Below are 15,316 nucleotides of genomic sequence, written 5' to 3' on the forward strand. Positions count from 1 at the left end.
GAGATTCGACCCAGGTGGCCACACTTTTGTGCGGCTGCTTTGCTGCTGATCAACCAGAATCCGGAGGCCAACTAGACTACTTTTGGTTCCAGAAACTGCTTGCAGCCATGTCTCTAAACTGTGAACTAAGCCATAGCCCCACGCCGGCCGAGAACAGGAAATATCCTTCTTTCTCGGTTTTCTTTTCCCTTGTCGGGTGGCGTGGCGTCAGTCATATTATGAGGACTATTAAGCAGGCATGAACTAGGTGGGGCGGGAAGGAGGAAAAAAAAAGTTATGTACTTGGAACAGCTGGACTTCATTCTCAGCAATGGAAAACTAATTATCAAATGCTTCCTTGGCAGTAGGGGAAACTCCAACAACAATAGTGAATTTTGTGTTGAAATATGGAATGCAATCAAGGTAAAGAGAAAATGAAGTGAAATTTATCAGTTACGCAGGCAGGGGGGTGGGATGGAGGAGCAGGGGCTCGGAGGTATATTGGGGTTTTTGGTGGTGGAATATGGGCACTGGTGAAGGGGTGGGTGTGTGAGTATTGTGTAATTGAGACTTAAGCCTGAGAACTTTGTAACTTTCCATATGGTGATTCAATAAAAAAAAGAAAGGGAAAAAATAAATTACCACATGGTTTTTGTTTACTATTAATATATAGAATGGCTTAAATAAAATAACTCCAATGTAATGAATAAAATAACTCCAATGTAAATATACTGTGAAAAATACACTTTAATCCAAAAATGGAACATTGGCACTTCATTATTTACAGTGGTATTTACAATCAATTTTACATATCTTTGTGAACAGAGAACTATATACACAGAGCTATACAGACAATTGCTTCCTTCCAACACATACATCAATAGTGTAAGAAAGGGTAACAGTGAAAGCCTCTACATCAGGTCAAAACCACTGTGATTAAACTAGATTCCAACAGCTTTTCCTGGACTTGAAAATGCTGGTTAAGTTAGGGTAAAAGAGGAAGCAAGTGCATTTAATCCACCCATTTTCCCATTCACACTTGGTTTCTCATTTTGATTTTGGTGCCACATCCAACAGTGCTCAGGGTTGACTCCTGGCTCTGTGCTCAGGGATCACTCTTGGTGGGGACCTGGAGGACCATATGGGGCGCTAGGCACTGAGTGGTGCACTCATGGGTGCACGCAAGGCAATCAGCTTGCCTGCTGGACTGTAGCTCCAGCCCTCCCCTCATACTTATTAAAAAAGCCATACTTGGTCATGGCATTTTCCAGGTGAGAAAATAAAGCTTATGTAACTGTGATAGTTTGTTATAGCTACAAATTATTGGATTAAACCTTTGGTCAGAAATTCAGACCTTAATTAACATTTTGTTGTAGAAAAATACAATTCATTTTTTATGAGCTTCTAGAAATAAAATTATGATGTAAAACAAACACTGATTCTGTTGGTATTCCTGGAAATTATACTTTTTGCCTAGAAGACAGACATATAGAATATTTAACTTCAAAGTATATCAAGTTCTTTCTTAATTTTGAAAAAAAAATTAAAAACATCTCTCTTAATTTGCTAAGTGACTAATAATGAACAGATAAATGATTACTGGGTAAAAAGGAAAAATCCTTTACCATTATTTTTTTCACCTAAGAACTTCATTCAAGAAACACATTGTACATTGTGTAGTATTACAATACAAATAGACATTTAGTTCTATTTTTCAGGCTATAGATGGTTGGCAACTGTTTCCTTAATAGTTATGGCAGGAGTAGGTCCAACATGAGTCCATATATAACCCTTTTGTGGTCTGGTGGGAACTGTGGGGAATGGTGATGAACGAGACTTGAAATATTCAGAAGGTGCATGGCAAACGAATTCCAAGTACTCCATCTTCCTTGGAAGATCCTCCTCTGGTCCTAGAGGCAACCAATGGAAAGGTCAAACACATTTTGAGCATGCAGATCACTAGATACAAGGAGGAAACCATTTGCTTAGTTGACATTAACCCTTATAAACAGACTATTCTGAAGCTACTTTCCGTCACTTTCCCCTTTAACTGTTCAAGGAATACAGCATTCTCCCCCAATCATTCACTATGAGGGATTCTAAAAACAACCTTTTATTCCACGCCTGCATCACTCTAGAGCTTCTCATATTCAAAGAAACTTTGAATTGGGGGTGGGTAGGGCATTAGCCTTGCACGAAGCCAACTGGGGTTCGATCCCCCCATCCCATTATGATATCCTGGGCACCGGCAGGAGTAACCCCTGAGCACTGCTGGTGCAGCCAAAAGTCAAAAAGGGTAAGAGATATTTTAAATCTTTGTAACCCGAGGTAGATACTATTATGTTAATCCACTATATATCTAAAATTACATATTACACAGTGATACAGAGATAAATAATTACAGCAATGTTTTGTTAATGCAAAAGTACTTATTATAAGAAAATAAACTTGGCTCCCAATAGAAACATTATACTTGGACTTGGTATCTAACACTAGGAAGAAAAAACAGGCTTTCTAGTTAAACATCCATTTGTAGCCAAAACTTTTATTCCAAGAATTCTAACAAAATATATTACAAAGAAACTTGTGACCTAAAGTAACTTTCTGGAAATTTCTTAGATTGTGTACCAACTTGGCATCCTCTTCCCAATACAGAGGAGTTGGGTTTTTGTTGTTGTTATTCTTTAACCCAGGGATTCTTTTGTTTGCGTTTATTTTTTTTGAGTCACATCTCAAAATACTCAGGGCTTACTTCTAGCTCTATGCCCAAGGATCACTCCTGGTGAGGTGTTCAGGGGACCATGTTCCCCTGGAGAGCTTGGGGGATCATATTGGATGCCAGGGATTGAGCCCAGGTCAGCCAGTAAGGGAAACACCCTATCCACTGTACTATCATTCTATCCCCCTAAAGTAATAATTCTTGTATTAAATAACTCATATGATCCATTTCAATCCAAGATTACATCTTTATGTGTCTATTTCAGGTGATCAATGCAAACAGCAAAGCATCTTAAAAATGTACCAGTTCTTCTCGAACACGAGCAACTTGTTGCAATGACTTCTTCACACCCTAATTATTAAAAGTTTAGAATTCCTAGAGTGACATTGTATTGCATCCAAAACAAACAATACAAAACACATTTTCTAGCATTGCCTTTTCGGCAGGTATGAGTGGTGGTGGGTCTGATCTCAAAATATTGAAGGTAACTACAGTAAAGAAAGAGAGTATTGTGCAAATTGCCACACAGGCAGGGGGAGGTGTGGAATGGGGGGAGGGGGATACTGGGGATTTGGGTGGTGGCTAATGTGCACTGGTGAAGGGATGGGTGTTGTATGACTGTATGATTGAAACTCAAACATGAAAGCTTTGTTACTGTACCTCATAATGAATAAAAAAAATTTTTTTTTAAAAAGTACCAGTTCTCAAGCAAAACTTGAGTTTTCTGAACATATGCCTGTAAAATGAAGTTATTTTCTGCATACACTCCACTTCCAAATGGTCTCCGATTTCCTTTTCACTCGACTTAGAAGGCCTAGTCAAGGAACAGGATAACTTGTGATGTCTCTCCTGAGAGTGATCTCAGTCTCCTATCTCTGGAAAGAGACCTGCTCTGGCAATAGGAAAACCCTTAGTTTTCTCAGAGATATGCCAAGAGGCAGAGGGCAACTTTTCCAATAACCATCTCTAGGGTGATGGTGTCAAGGAGGGGCGCCAGGGTTTCTGCTTCTCTTTTCAGCATCTGACAGTTCCATTCTTATCTTGAGGGTCTTAATTTTAACTAAGCAGAGCTTGGAAGATAACTGGAAACCCATAAACTTTGAGAGGCCCATTATAAGTTTGATTCCATTTCAGTCATTATTATGGTTTCCAAGACTAACTAAACCCGATAGTCCGAGACACAGAATCATGATGTATTTTGAGACTTAGGATCAGAAACGGCCAAATCCATACCCAGTTGGTTCCTACAGATGCTCTCACTCACCCTGCAACCATGAAAGGGCAGTATTAATTTTTTTTCCAGGATGCAAAAGAACATATCCATTGTAGAAAGATCAAAAAGTTTCATGGCAATTACTGAACACTTGGAAAATTGTTTTAATGAGTAACTTCATAAGAATCTACATCAAGAACCTTCTGTACTAAATCATTTTGGAAGCCTTAAAATTAAGAACGAATACAGTGGTTTCCAGGACCAGAGCAACAGTACAGAGGCGCAGGTCATTTTACATAACTGAGCTGGGTTCAATACCCAGCACCCCCATATGGCCCTCTGGGGCACCCTTAGGAACTCATGGGCGAAGAGCCAGGAGAAGCCCTGAGCACCCATCCCCCAAAGAGTAGAGTGGTTACCATATTAATTATCAGCAATGATATCCAAGATCATGTGTGTGACATGTAGAAGACAAACACAAGAGTCTGTGGGGATTTTACAATAGTTCCTCTGGGCTTTTTTGTTTGTTTTTGATTTTGGCCCACACTTGGCAACGCTCAAGGGACCATATGGGATGTTGGATTCTATGTATTTATTATTTATTTTTGGCACTTTGGGTCACACCTGGTGATGCTCAGGGGTAATTACTCCTGGCTCTGCACTCAGGAATTACTCCTGGTGGTGCATGGGTGGTCCATCTGGGATGCCGAGGTCGGCTGCATACAAGACAAACACTCTCCTCACTGTGCTATCAATCTATCCCCAGGATGTTAAACCCAGGTTGGTCACACGCAGGGCAAACATTATAAGCTCCAGCCCTTACAATAGTTCCTTTCAAAAGTATTTTATAATTTTTGTAAGAGACTTAACCTAGTTCCTAAGCAAGAATCCTTTTTGGGAGAAAGCAGTGTCAGGGGCCTTGGGGGTCAACTCCTGTTGACAGCTGGCCAGCCAGGCTGACGGTGCAGTGTCAGGGCTCAAGGACGCAGTGCCACTCGGGCCCCGCAGCGCTAGGAATGTTCAGGGCCTCTGAGGTCTTCACGCATGGCTGGCCATGCTCAGCAGGGTCATTCACTGTTGGGAATTAAGCCTGAGTCAGGTGCACATGTGCGCCCTTACCCCGGTGCCATCTCCTTCACTCCCAGCAATGAATTCTTTTTTTTTTTCTTTGATATACCTCCCCCCTTCCCCCCACCTCCCCAGCCCCCCACCCCGCATGTGTAACTGGTAAATTTCACTTTACTTTCACTTTACTTTGGTTACATTCAATATTTAAACAAAAAAAAATTCACTATTATTGATTTGGAGTTTCTCCCCCCTAAAGTCGATCTGCTGAAAAGAAAGCATTTGGTAATTTGTTTTCCATTGCTGAGAATGAAGAGATATGAAGTCAGGAGGCCGCACTAGCAGCAGCATAGTTTTGGATTTCTGTATTTTAGTATCTAGTAATTAAGTCCAGAGAAATGTCTGCAGGAATCGCAACATTGTAAGCTTGTACCTCTCAGCTACTTTATATTCCACATATGAGTGCGATCTTTCTATGTCTGTCTCTTTCTTCCAGCAATGAATTCTTTTTATCAACACAACTTAATTCTGAGTTATGCATGTATGTAGCACTGGGGACTGAATCCAGGGCCCCATATAAATCAGGCAGTCTATCTCTGAGACAAAACTCTAGGTCCACATCACCTTCCTTTTTTGGGTTGGGTTGACAGGGTGGGGAGTTTGGTGGGAACTTACTCAGCTGTGCTCAGTATTATCAGTTGTGCTGGAGGTGCTGGCAGGACCAGATGTAGTACTCAAGACTGAACTAGGGTTGGCTGCAAGCAACGTGAGTGCTTTAACCTCTGTACTATCTTTCAGAACTCCTACAACATTTTTTTAATAGGTGCACATTGCCCTGTGAAAGCAACTGATAATACTCAAACCTGACTTATGTAAAATGTCTTTCACATTTATGTAAAACTACTGTGTGACTGTTATTCTTGATGATACTTATGCCCCTTTGTTATGGACTAAATTCTATTATCCCAAAGTGATAGAATAGAAGCCCTGACTTTAGTTGTGAAGGCACTGAAGACTGGGGCCTCTCGGGAGGTAACTAAGTCAGAACCTGGTTATTGTAAGGAGAGCAGCTCCGGGAATGTGGCTTTCTACGAGCCTGTTGAGGGCCCCCGGCAGCATCCTGCTTGATCCTGGAGCCTCAGCTTCCACACTGCTGGGAGTATGAATTTCTACTGTTGATGTCATTTGGTCTGTGTTATCCTGTTACGGCAGTCTAAGCAGACTAACACATCCATATATGTAATAATGCAGAATGAACTGGGTTTGAAAAAAAGAAAAACAAAAACGAACCAACAAACCGGTGCCATTGGTCACACTCACCTATAATGTAGGACGCAGGGTCGAACTGGTCCCGGGGGCTGGACAGGGTGGGGATGAGCCACGTCAGTGCCGCACTCTTCTCGCAGTACTGGTCCTGGATAAAACCCCTGATCTGAGCATAGTAGGGTTTTCCATCTTGCTCATCAATCACCGAAACAACATCTCCAATTTGGTAGTAAACCCCCTGGAAGAAGCCGAAGATAACGCTCTACTTAAGATGGAAAGGCAAGCACTAGAGCTATGAACGAAGTGTCTTTATATGAAAGCCACAATTTATTTATTTTTTGCTTTTTTGGGTGACACCCAGTGATGCTCTGCACTTATTCCTGGCTCTGCACTCAGGAATTACTCTGGGTGGTGCTTGGGGGACCATATAGAATGCCAGGGATTGAACACAGGTTGGCCACATGCAAGGCAAATGCCCTACCCACTATACTATGGCTCAGGCCCAAAAGCCACAATTCTGTTAAGTGTTCAACAAAAGATCTTTTTTTTTTATAGGTAAGTTTTTTTTTATTATTATTTATTTATTTTTTAATTAGAGAGTCATCGTGAGGGTACAGTTACAGATCCATACATCTTTGTGCTCATGTTTCTCCCATACAAAGTTCGATAACCCATCCCTTCAGCAGTGCCCATTCTCCACCACCAGTAAACCCAACATCCCTCCCCCCCTCCCCAGTCCCGTCTCCCCCCACCCCACCCTGCCACTATGGCAGGGAATTCCCTTTTGTTCTCTCTCTCTGATTAGGTGTTGTGGTTTGCAATAAAGGTGTTGAGTGGCCACTGTGTTCAGTCAACAAAAGATCTTAAAGTGTCCAATGCATTATGTTTTCAAAGTGGTCAATATTGCCTGCTGGTGGAGGTACTAGAATTCTGAGGGGAGGGGAGTAGTCTGTGGAGCAATTAGGCACTTTTATTTGCAAGTTCAAAAGCAGCAAGCAGCTGGTCCTTCTGGCTATCATGCCAAAGTTCTACATTACTTAACACAGATTATAGAGCAATAGTAAAGTGGGTAAGGTGCTTGCACTACACAATGTGGACACTGGTTCAATCCTCAACACACCATTTGGTCCCCTGAGCATCACTGGATGTAATCTCTGAGTGCAGAGCCATGAGTAAGCCCTAAACACCGCTGGGTTTAGCTCCCAAACCAATAAATAAATCACTTAACACAGAAATAGGTTGCATTATGGCTTGCGTTGTCCACATATGATTGCAACCCCCAAATCCTCTTTTCTCATACATGTGAAAAATAGTGCCTTCACCCTTGAATATACTGAATGAGTATTAATCCATTTAAGCACAAAAGCAAAACTGCTAGTCAAAGACAATGTCTCAGCGACAGATTCCAATGATGTTTGGTGCCTGGGGCCTGAGTTTATTAATCTGTGTTTTATCTTGCATATATGTATATACACATATGTACAAGTATACAGATAACACCAAACAAAACTAAAGCAGGGGTAGTTCCAGGTCTCTGGCAGAGAGAAAAAGGGGAAACAATATAGTAAACCATGGATTAGAAGTAACCAGACTTGAGTTAATGCAGGTATTCTGACCCTGAAGTGTTCCAAGGAGGCCACTAAGTTTACCTGGGCGTCAGGTGCCCACACTCTTGCCCACATGTTAATGACTCCCATTTTTCTCCCTCTGGAAGGCTTCATCTGGGCTAGTTCAGCTGCTAATTACCTGGTAAAACCACACACCCTAGTACACGCTAACAGGACAAGTTAACAGATGCCAAAACATCAGGTGTCTGTAGTAGTTTTCAGCCTATATCCACATATTCCGTTGGCAGCATTTTGCCCTAAGTTTTTAATGAACAACAGTAAGAAAGTAATGACAGCTGCAATAACGCGCACACCTTCCTGTTGAGACATACTCAGGAGTTGGGGGCTGAGCTATGGGTTTGGGTTTTGGGGTCTGGCTGTTGCACTTTACACCGTTCATGTGATCTTCGACAAGCTAATAAATCCCTCTGTTCTGGCATCCTCACCCATTAAACGTGGATAAGAAGATCCACATGAGGGAGTGATGGACTGATATAAAACACGTGAATGTCCATGTCAGTGCATGATACACAGCACATATGTACTAAACAATAGCTATTTTAACAGTGTATGAAACGCCGGAAATATAGGAAAGAATGCCCGGCATAAAAACTGTTGCAGACTACACAGATTCTGAAATTTCAAAAAAGGATGCACTCAGAGGAGTAAAGCATTTATATTCAGTGTTTGGTCTACCTGGGTCAGATATAAACAGTTAACACAGCACTACCCAGTGAGTGACAATTCAGACCCCAAAACACCAAACCATGTTTAGTAGGTGCTGCTCTGACAAGGCATGCCAGGACTCAGAGGTCTATGCTGCAACTGCTTTTCCAAGACTTCTGGTTCAAAAATAATGAGATGCCACCTCTGTCCCTTAGCAGCTGATGTTTGTGGGTCTGGGCCCTAGGAAAAGTGACTCAACTCACTCTCAAAGCATCTTGGTTTCACAGTCTCCATGGATGGTCACACCCACTATTGTCATTTTTATTCTAACTTCTGCAAAACGGCATTCAAAATCTCCTCTGACTCGACCACTAGACAGCTGGTCTATATGTTCTCTTCTTTAGGTTTGTTTCTGGGTTAGGGGTTACTCCTGACTCTACACTTAGGAATTACTCTTGGTGGTGCTGGAGTGCCAGGGATTGAGGCCAGGTTGGTCGCATGCATGGGAAATGCATTCACTGTTATACTACAGCTCTGGCCCATTCTATGCTCTATTCCTTCCCCCTCACACCCCCAACCCGGTTTTGGGACCAAACCAGTGATAGTCAGGGCTCACTGCTGGCTCTGCACTCTCCAATCACTCCTGTCAGGGGACCATATGGAATGCTGGGGATGAAATCTGGGAGGGCCACAAGCAAAGCAAACGCTTTATCTGCTTTACTATCTCTCCAGTCATGCCTTACAAGCTCTTAATCCAAATTCCAGATCAGTCTTTTTCAACTAAGGGCTTGCTCTTTCATGACTTCACATCATACACTAGGCTTGTTTCTTTTGGGGACCACATCCAGGGGTGCTCAGGGCTGAGGGTACTGCATGGAGGTGACCAAGGACCTACCTTGTGCTAGGGTCAAACCTGGGCCTCCATTACTCAGAGCATGCACTCTAGCCCATTGGACTACCTCTCGGATCCCAATTAGCATTCTAAGGATAATTTCCATACTTACATTTTAAAAATTATTACTACAAGGCAGATAGCCCAGGTATTAAGGCATATGTTGTGCAACGCCAGTCCTAGCTGGATACCACACTCCAGACGTCACCAGCAGCAGCCTGAGAGGCGAAGGCCCTGCACTGGAATCTTGGTTTTGGGCCCTGGCAATGCTCAAGGGTTACTCCTGGCTCTGCTTGCCGGAATTACTCTTGGTGGTGTTTGCAGGACCCGATGAGATGCTGGAATCAAACCCAGGTCAGCCACATCCAAAGCAAGCACTTTACTGCTATACTATCTCTCTTGCCCCTATAATTAATTTTTTTCTTTTTGGTTTGTGGGATACACTTGGTGATGCTCAGGGACTACTCCTGGCTCTGTACTCAGCAGAAACTACTCCTGATATTGCTTATGGGACAGTATGGTCCAGGGTTGAACCCAGATATGTCTCATGCAAGACAAGTACCCAACCTGCTATTTATCACTCTGGCCCCAAGACTGCTGTTTGTTTTTTTCTTTCTGGGTCACACCTGGTGATGCTCAGAGGTTACTCCTGGCTCTGCACTCAGGAATTACTCCTAGCGGTGCTCAGGGGACCATATGGGATGCTGGGGATCAAACCCAGGTTGGTCACATGTAAGGCAAAGCCCTACCACTGTACTATCGTTCCAGCTCCAACACTGCATTCTTGAGCCTTCACATTACACTGCCAGTACAAATAATTCAGAATTCCTGAGAGGGGTTCTGTGTATCCCTTGGAGGTCAGCACCAATGCCCCCACTACAATTTTTGTTTGTTTGTCTTGGGGTCACATCCAGTGATGCTCAGGGAGACCATATGGGGTATTGGGGACTGAACTCAGATCAGCAAAGCAAGGCAAATGCCCTATCCACTGTACTATGACTCCAGCCCTTCTCTCCCAAATCTTAAGAGTTTTCTGTTGTATTTTAATAGGCAATGTCCACTTCTACATCAATCCTGGATGAGATATTTTATAATGGTGACTGATGAGGGGAAATTCTTATAGAGAACAAATAGAATTAAAAACAAAAAACATAATCACACCTTATAGCAGCCAAACCTTTCCAACGAATCCAACATTTTTATGGCATAGTTTACAATAGTTCCAGATTTTCTTCAGTACCTAACTCTCTAGAAGCTTACCTTATAGAAGATCGACTCTGCAGTGATTATGGTAGAAACAGACTCAGGAGCTTTGATGGGCTACGAGAAAACAAAAATAAAAATATTACACATTCACAGAATGCATGTGTACATGTATGTGCACAGAGGTATCACCCAGTCATTTATGAGAGTTCTGTATTTGAGAAATAATAAGTGTGTTGTTTGGTGTAAGAACTACAGCAAAAGACTTTCTGAGAATTATAGCAAAGCAGTATTTCCACTGTTATGTCTGCTACTGTTAGGTTCAAAGAGGCCCAAACTCTGATTATGCTACTGAGATCTAACACAAAGCACTCTGAGTTTTATTATACATTAACATTTTAGTTTTAAAATACACTAGCTCTTATCACCCAAGGACAGATTTAAAAAGTGTATGCATAGGTCAACTCACAATAGAAAATTGTTTCCTTGGAAGACATTTTCCACCCCAAATTAACTGTGGAGCTAGCTGTAATACTCAGAGTATTATCAGAACTAAGAGTATCATTTACTAATTCTAGCAAACTTAAGCTAAAGCTACGAAGAAACTTCTTTGCTACCTCCTTGGTTAAAATCCCTTCTTAGATGTAATACACATTTACATTTCAACATAGAAACTCTGTTCCTCCAACTACATTCTGCTAAAATCCTTGAAGGTGATGTTTAGTGAAATTGATAATGAAATTGCAGTGAATATATTCCACCATTTTTTTCTGGTTTTTTCTTTCCTTTTTTTTTGGGTGAAGGGCTACACTCAACAATAAACTTGGCAATGCTTGAGGGTTATTTCTAGGTTTGCACTCAGGAGTGACTTCGGAGAGTTGGGGGGGCCAGGGGATGGAACCTCAGTCAGTTGTAAATTATGTGCCCTACCCTATATATTCTCCAGATCCAATACCCCACCATTTTTAATGTTTTTTTTTTCTTTCTGGGTCACACCTGGTGATGCACAGGGGTTACTCCTGGCTCATGCACTCACGATTACTCCTGGCGGTGTTTGGGGGACCATATGGGATGCTGGGTCAGCCGCGTGCAAGGCAAACACCCTACCCGCTGTGCTATCCCTCAGCCCCACCCCACAATTCTTAAGAGGAAAACGTGTCATCAGTATTACAACTATAATCAACACATTTTCTTTAGTCAAGAAATGCCTCATTTACAGAAAATTATAGAAATTAATTTACAGAAAATTAAATTACAGAAATCTCAAATTGGGAACTCTTTGTGTTTTATATATAACTATAGCTATACATAGCACAATGTCAGATACTTCTTTACTGACAAAAGAAGCAATTCTGTTTAAAAGGAAAGAATAACCCAGCGAGGATTTAAAAAGCAGTCTATAATGCAAGGATAATAGAGATAAAGGCCAGGGGGATTGCTCCACGGCTTGGAAGCCGGCCTCACATGCTGCGGGAAAAAACAGCTGGGACAGAGAAGGGACCACTAAGAGAATTATGCTTGGAGGGCTTACTCGGGATGGGAGATGCATGCTGAAAGTAGACACAGGCAAACATGATGGCCACTTACTATCTATATTGCAAACCAAAACACCCAAAGGGAGAGTAAAAGGGAATGTGCCATGTGCCTATGGGTGGGGGGAGGGCGCGGCTGGGGCAGGTGAGAGGGATACTGGGAACACTGGTGGGGAGAATGGGCACTGATGGAGGGATGTGTACACTTGATCACTGTGTTTCTGAAACATAATCATGAAAGTTTGTTAAGTCTGTAACTTTATCTCACAGTGATTCATTAAAATTTTTTTTAAAATTTTAAATAAAGCAGCCTATAATGCATTGTCCATCCTTATTTGACCACTTTCCTCTGGAGAACTTACTGCAAGAAAAGTGTGATTTCAACTAAGGCCAGTACAAGTCTTTCAACAGTAGTCATTTTCCTTACAGCATGAGATTTAGCAATTCTTTTATTCATATTCATCAAATTTATTAATATATAACATATACTTTCAGAGTCTATAACAAATGAATATGAAAATGAACAAGTTCCAGTAACATTACTCACCCAGATTTTTCAATTCCATTCTATCCCATCTGGTGAAGTTAAAACCCATACTCCCCTCCACCTTCACCCTTTCATAGAGACGCCAAAAAAATTGGCTTTTGGTTTAAGACCCGTGATTTATATTTTCCAGAGGGACGATTAAAAAGTTTTAAAAAAGAGGGGCTGGAGCAATAGCACAGCGGGTAAGGCGTTTGCCTTGCACGAGGCCGACATGGGTTCGATTCCCAGCATCCCATATGGTCCCCTGAGCACCGCCAGGGGTGATTCCTGAGTGCAGAGCCAGGAGTGACCACTGTGCATCACCGGGTGTGACCCAAAAAGCAAAAAAAAAAAAAAAAAAAAGTTTAAAAGAAGAAGGGGTATGTATATAAACAAATACCTCCTCCATAAGCACTTGCTCCCTCTGGACCACTTTCGGGAATCCAGCAAAGCTCCCAAGAGCAACAGCAAAGCTTAATAAAGGTGAAAACAGTGCAGGGCACACCCCCACGCACAACGTCATTACAAAAAGACACTGTCCACAATTACCTTACATTTTTTAACTTAAAAATGTGTCTTCTCCCTTTTCCTTTGGTGGAAACTTTCTTTTCCGCAGCAGGAGCAGATTTGTATTTAGTATTTCTGAGCCGAGCAGACCGCCTGTGAATTTCCTGCTTACTCTGTTAGGTAAACAGTTAAGGAACAACAACACACAGAAAGAGAAATGAATTAAAAAGGGGGAAAAGGTTGCAATCCCGAGTATCACCCTGGGATAAAGTTACCGGAGTAGATGCTTTAAATGGCCATTTAAAAATTAAGTAAGGGCTTACCTTTTCTTTCCTGCGGAGTAAATTACCCGGGATGGGCTCATTAAAAAAGGGGCCCTAGGCAACTGTCTCCAAAGGCTCCAAAAAGGTGTGAGCCAGTGCAGGGGAAGGGGTGGGCGGAAGGCTCTCATCAGGGCCAAGACAATTGCAAGACAGAAAACCAGTGAACAGCACAATTCCCCAGTGCCAGGGCACCGGTTAAGGAAATCACCTCTTACAGTGGCATGAGAACTTCCCGCTGCCACTTAAACTAATAATACGGTAATAAGAACACAATGGCAACAACAACAAAATAACGTTTATTAACAGGGAGAGTCAGGACTTGAGCCTGTTGGAAATGTCTGTATCTGTATCTGGTTCCTACCAAAAAATAAAAATAAATCACATGGGACTGGGGTGGGATTTCTAGAGGCTCTGAGGTCCTTCTGGCCGCTTAAAGAAAAAGAAAAGTGCTTTCAAAAGGCCAAACCCATGCAACTCATCTCCAGGGCTTGGGGACGTGAAAAACAAGGGTCGGATCGGCGTGGCAGGGCCACGGAGACGGCGAGGGTCCCCCCACCCCTCTCAAGCTCCGCGCTCACCTGCTTGCCGCCCCCGCCCCCGTTGCTCTGCGGAGGGGCGGCCGAGGTGCTGGCGAAGGGGGCCGCCCCGAAGCCGCCTCCGCTGCCCCCGGGGCCGCCGGACGCTGCCGGACCCGCGCCCCCGCCTCCCGCGCCGCCCCGGCCGGTGCAGTGGTGGCAGAGGATCTCCCCCTGCGGGCCCTTCTTCCACATGGACGACGACGTGGTCTTGCAGACGCTACAGGTGGGCTTCAGGCCCAGTGGCATGGTGGCCGGCTCGAGCAGCCCCCGTGGGCGCAGCGACTGGGGAAGAGCGACGTCCGCTGCTCAGCCGCCCGCCACCGGGCGTGCACGCACCGATGTGGTCTCTGGCCGCACGGCCCGGGAAGCCGGAAGCCACTTCCGCCAGCTTCCCGCCGGGGGCCAGCCCCGGGCAGGCAGCCTGCAAGGGGACCCGCGGCGACGGCGGCGGCGGGAGGGGAACTTCCGGGTGGGCGGGGCCCGCGCGGCGTAGGCCCGCCCCCTGACCGGAAGTGTCCCACCGTCCTGCCTGCGAGTTGGGTTTGTTGGGCGGGAAGCCGCAATGTTCCCGTTGGAATTTAGCGTGGGCAGGTCGACTCCGGCAGGCCCCGGCTTAACGGGAATTTCAGCTAGACCACGAAAACCTTAGGATGCGTATACTCCAAGGCAGATTATTGGAAAATTGAATTTAATGTCTGTTTATTTGCTAAGTTGGACATGCTTATTCAAAACCCTTAAAATTTTTTATTTAATACTCACCGCCCCCTCCCCTCCCCCCATCCTTTTGTTTATATGCGCTATCTCTATAATGGCGACATCTCCAAAATTGGGCATTTTTTTTGTATTCTTTGTTAAAACACATTGGGAAGGATGACATTGGGCAGTGCTCTTGGGCCCTGGGAACAGGGACTCGCCATCAGGACAAATGCAGTGAAGCCCATTGGCTTCTCAGACATAGCAACATTAGCGGCAGTCCTTTAAAGCCACCTCTTCAACCCCCCCAAACACTTAAAAACCAGTGTTGGCAAGCACACCTTCATTAGCCTTTGGTTAATAAGGTCTGTGTTCATCCTTAGCCCAGGGAGAGAAGATGTAAAAAAGCAAACGATTAGTGTGACATTGTGAAGAAAGTGCAGTTCTTCGTTGGGGGGGTTGCTGGGGGGCAAACTAGGCAATGATTAGGACTTTATCATGGCTCTGTGTTTGGGAATCACTCCTACCAGGGCTTGGGGGATCCTAT

General features: G+C 43.7%; 2 protein-coding genes across 2 annotated transcripts in view; one reads left to right on the forward strand and one right to left on the reverse strand.

The window, feature by feature from the left end:
* Positions 1–708: 708 nt before the first annotated feature.
* On the reverse strand, positions 709–14,518 carry GATAD1 (GATA zinc finger domain containing 1). The gene is made up of 5 exons (XM_004602175.2): positions 14,077–14,518; positions 13,223–13,348; positions 10,668–10,727; positions 6,297–6,480; positions 709–1,889 (listed from the first exon to the last, which is right to left on the reverse strand). The coding sequence occupies exons 1-5, from the start codon at positions 14,320–14,322 to the stop codon at positions 1,699–1,701; spliced, it is 807 nt and encodes a 268-aa protein (XP_004602232.2). The 5' UTR covers positions 14,323–14,518; the 3' UTR covers positions 709–1,698.
* Positions 14,321–15,316, forward strand: part of LOC101548985 (protein lifeguard 2) — a 31,243-nt gene continuing 30,247 nt past the window's right edge. Inside the window, exon 1 of the mRNA XM_055128815.1 lies at positions 14,321–14,565. Coding sequence (XP_054984790.1) covers positions 14,321–14,565 — 245 coding nt within the window. The remainder of the gene's footprint in view (positions 14,566–15,316) is intronic.

Source organism: Sorex araneus, chromosome 1 (assembly GCF_027595985.1).
Source record: "Sorex araneus isolate mSorAra2 chromosome 1, mSorAra2.pri, whole genome shotgun sequence".
Classification (NCBI taxonomy): Eukaryota; Metazoa; Chordata; class Mammalia; order Eulipotyphla; family Soricidae; genus Sorex; species Sorex araneus.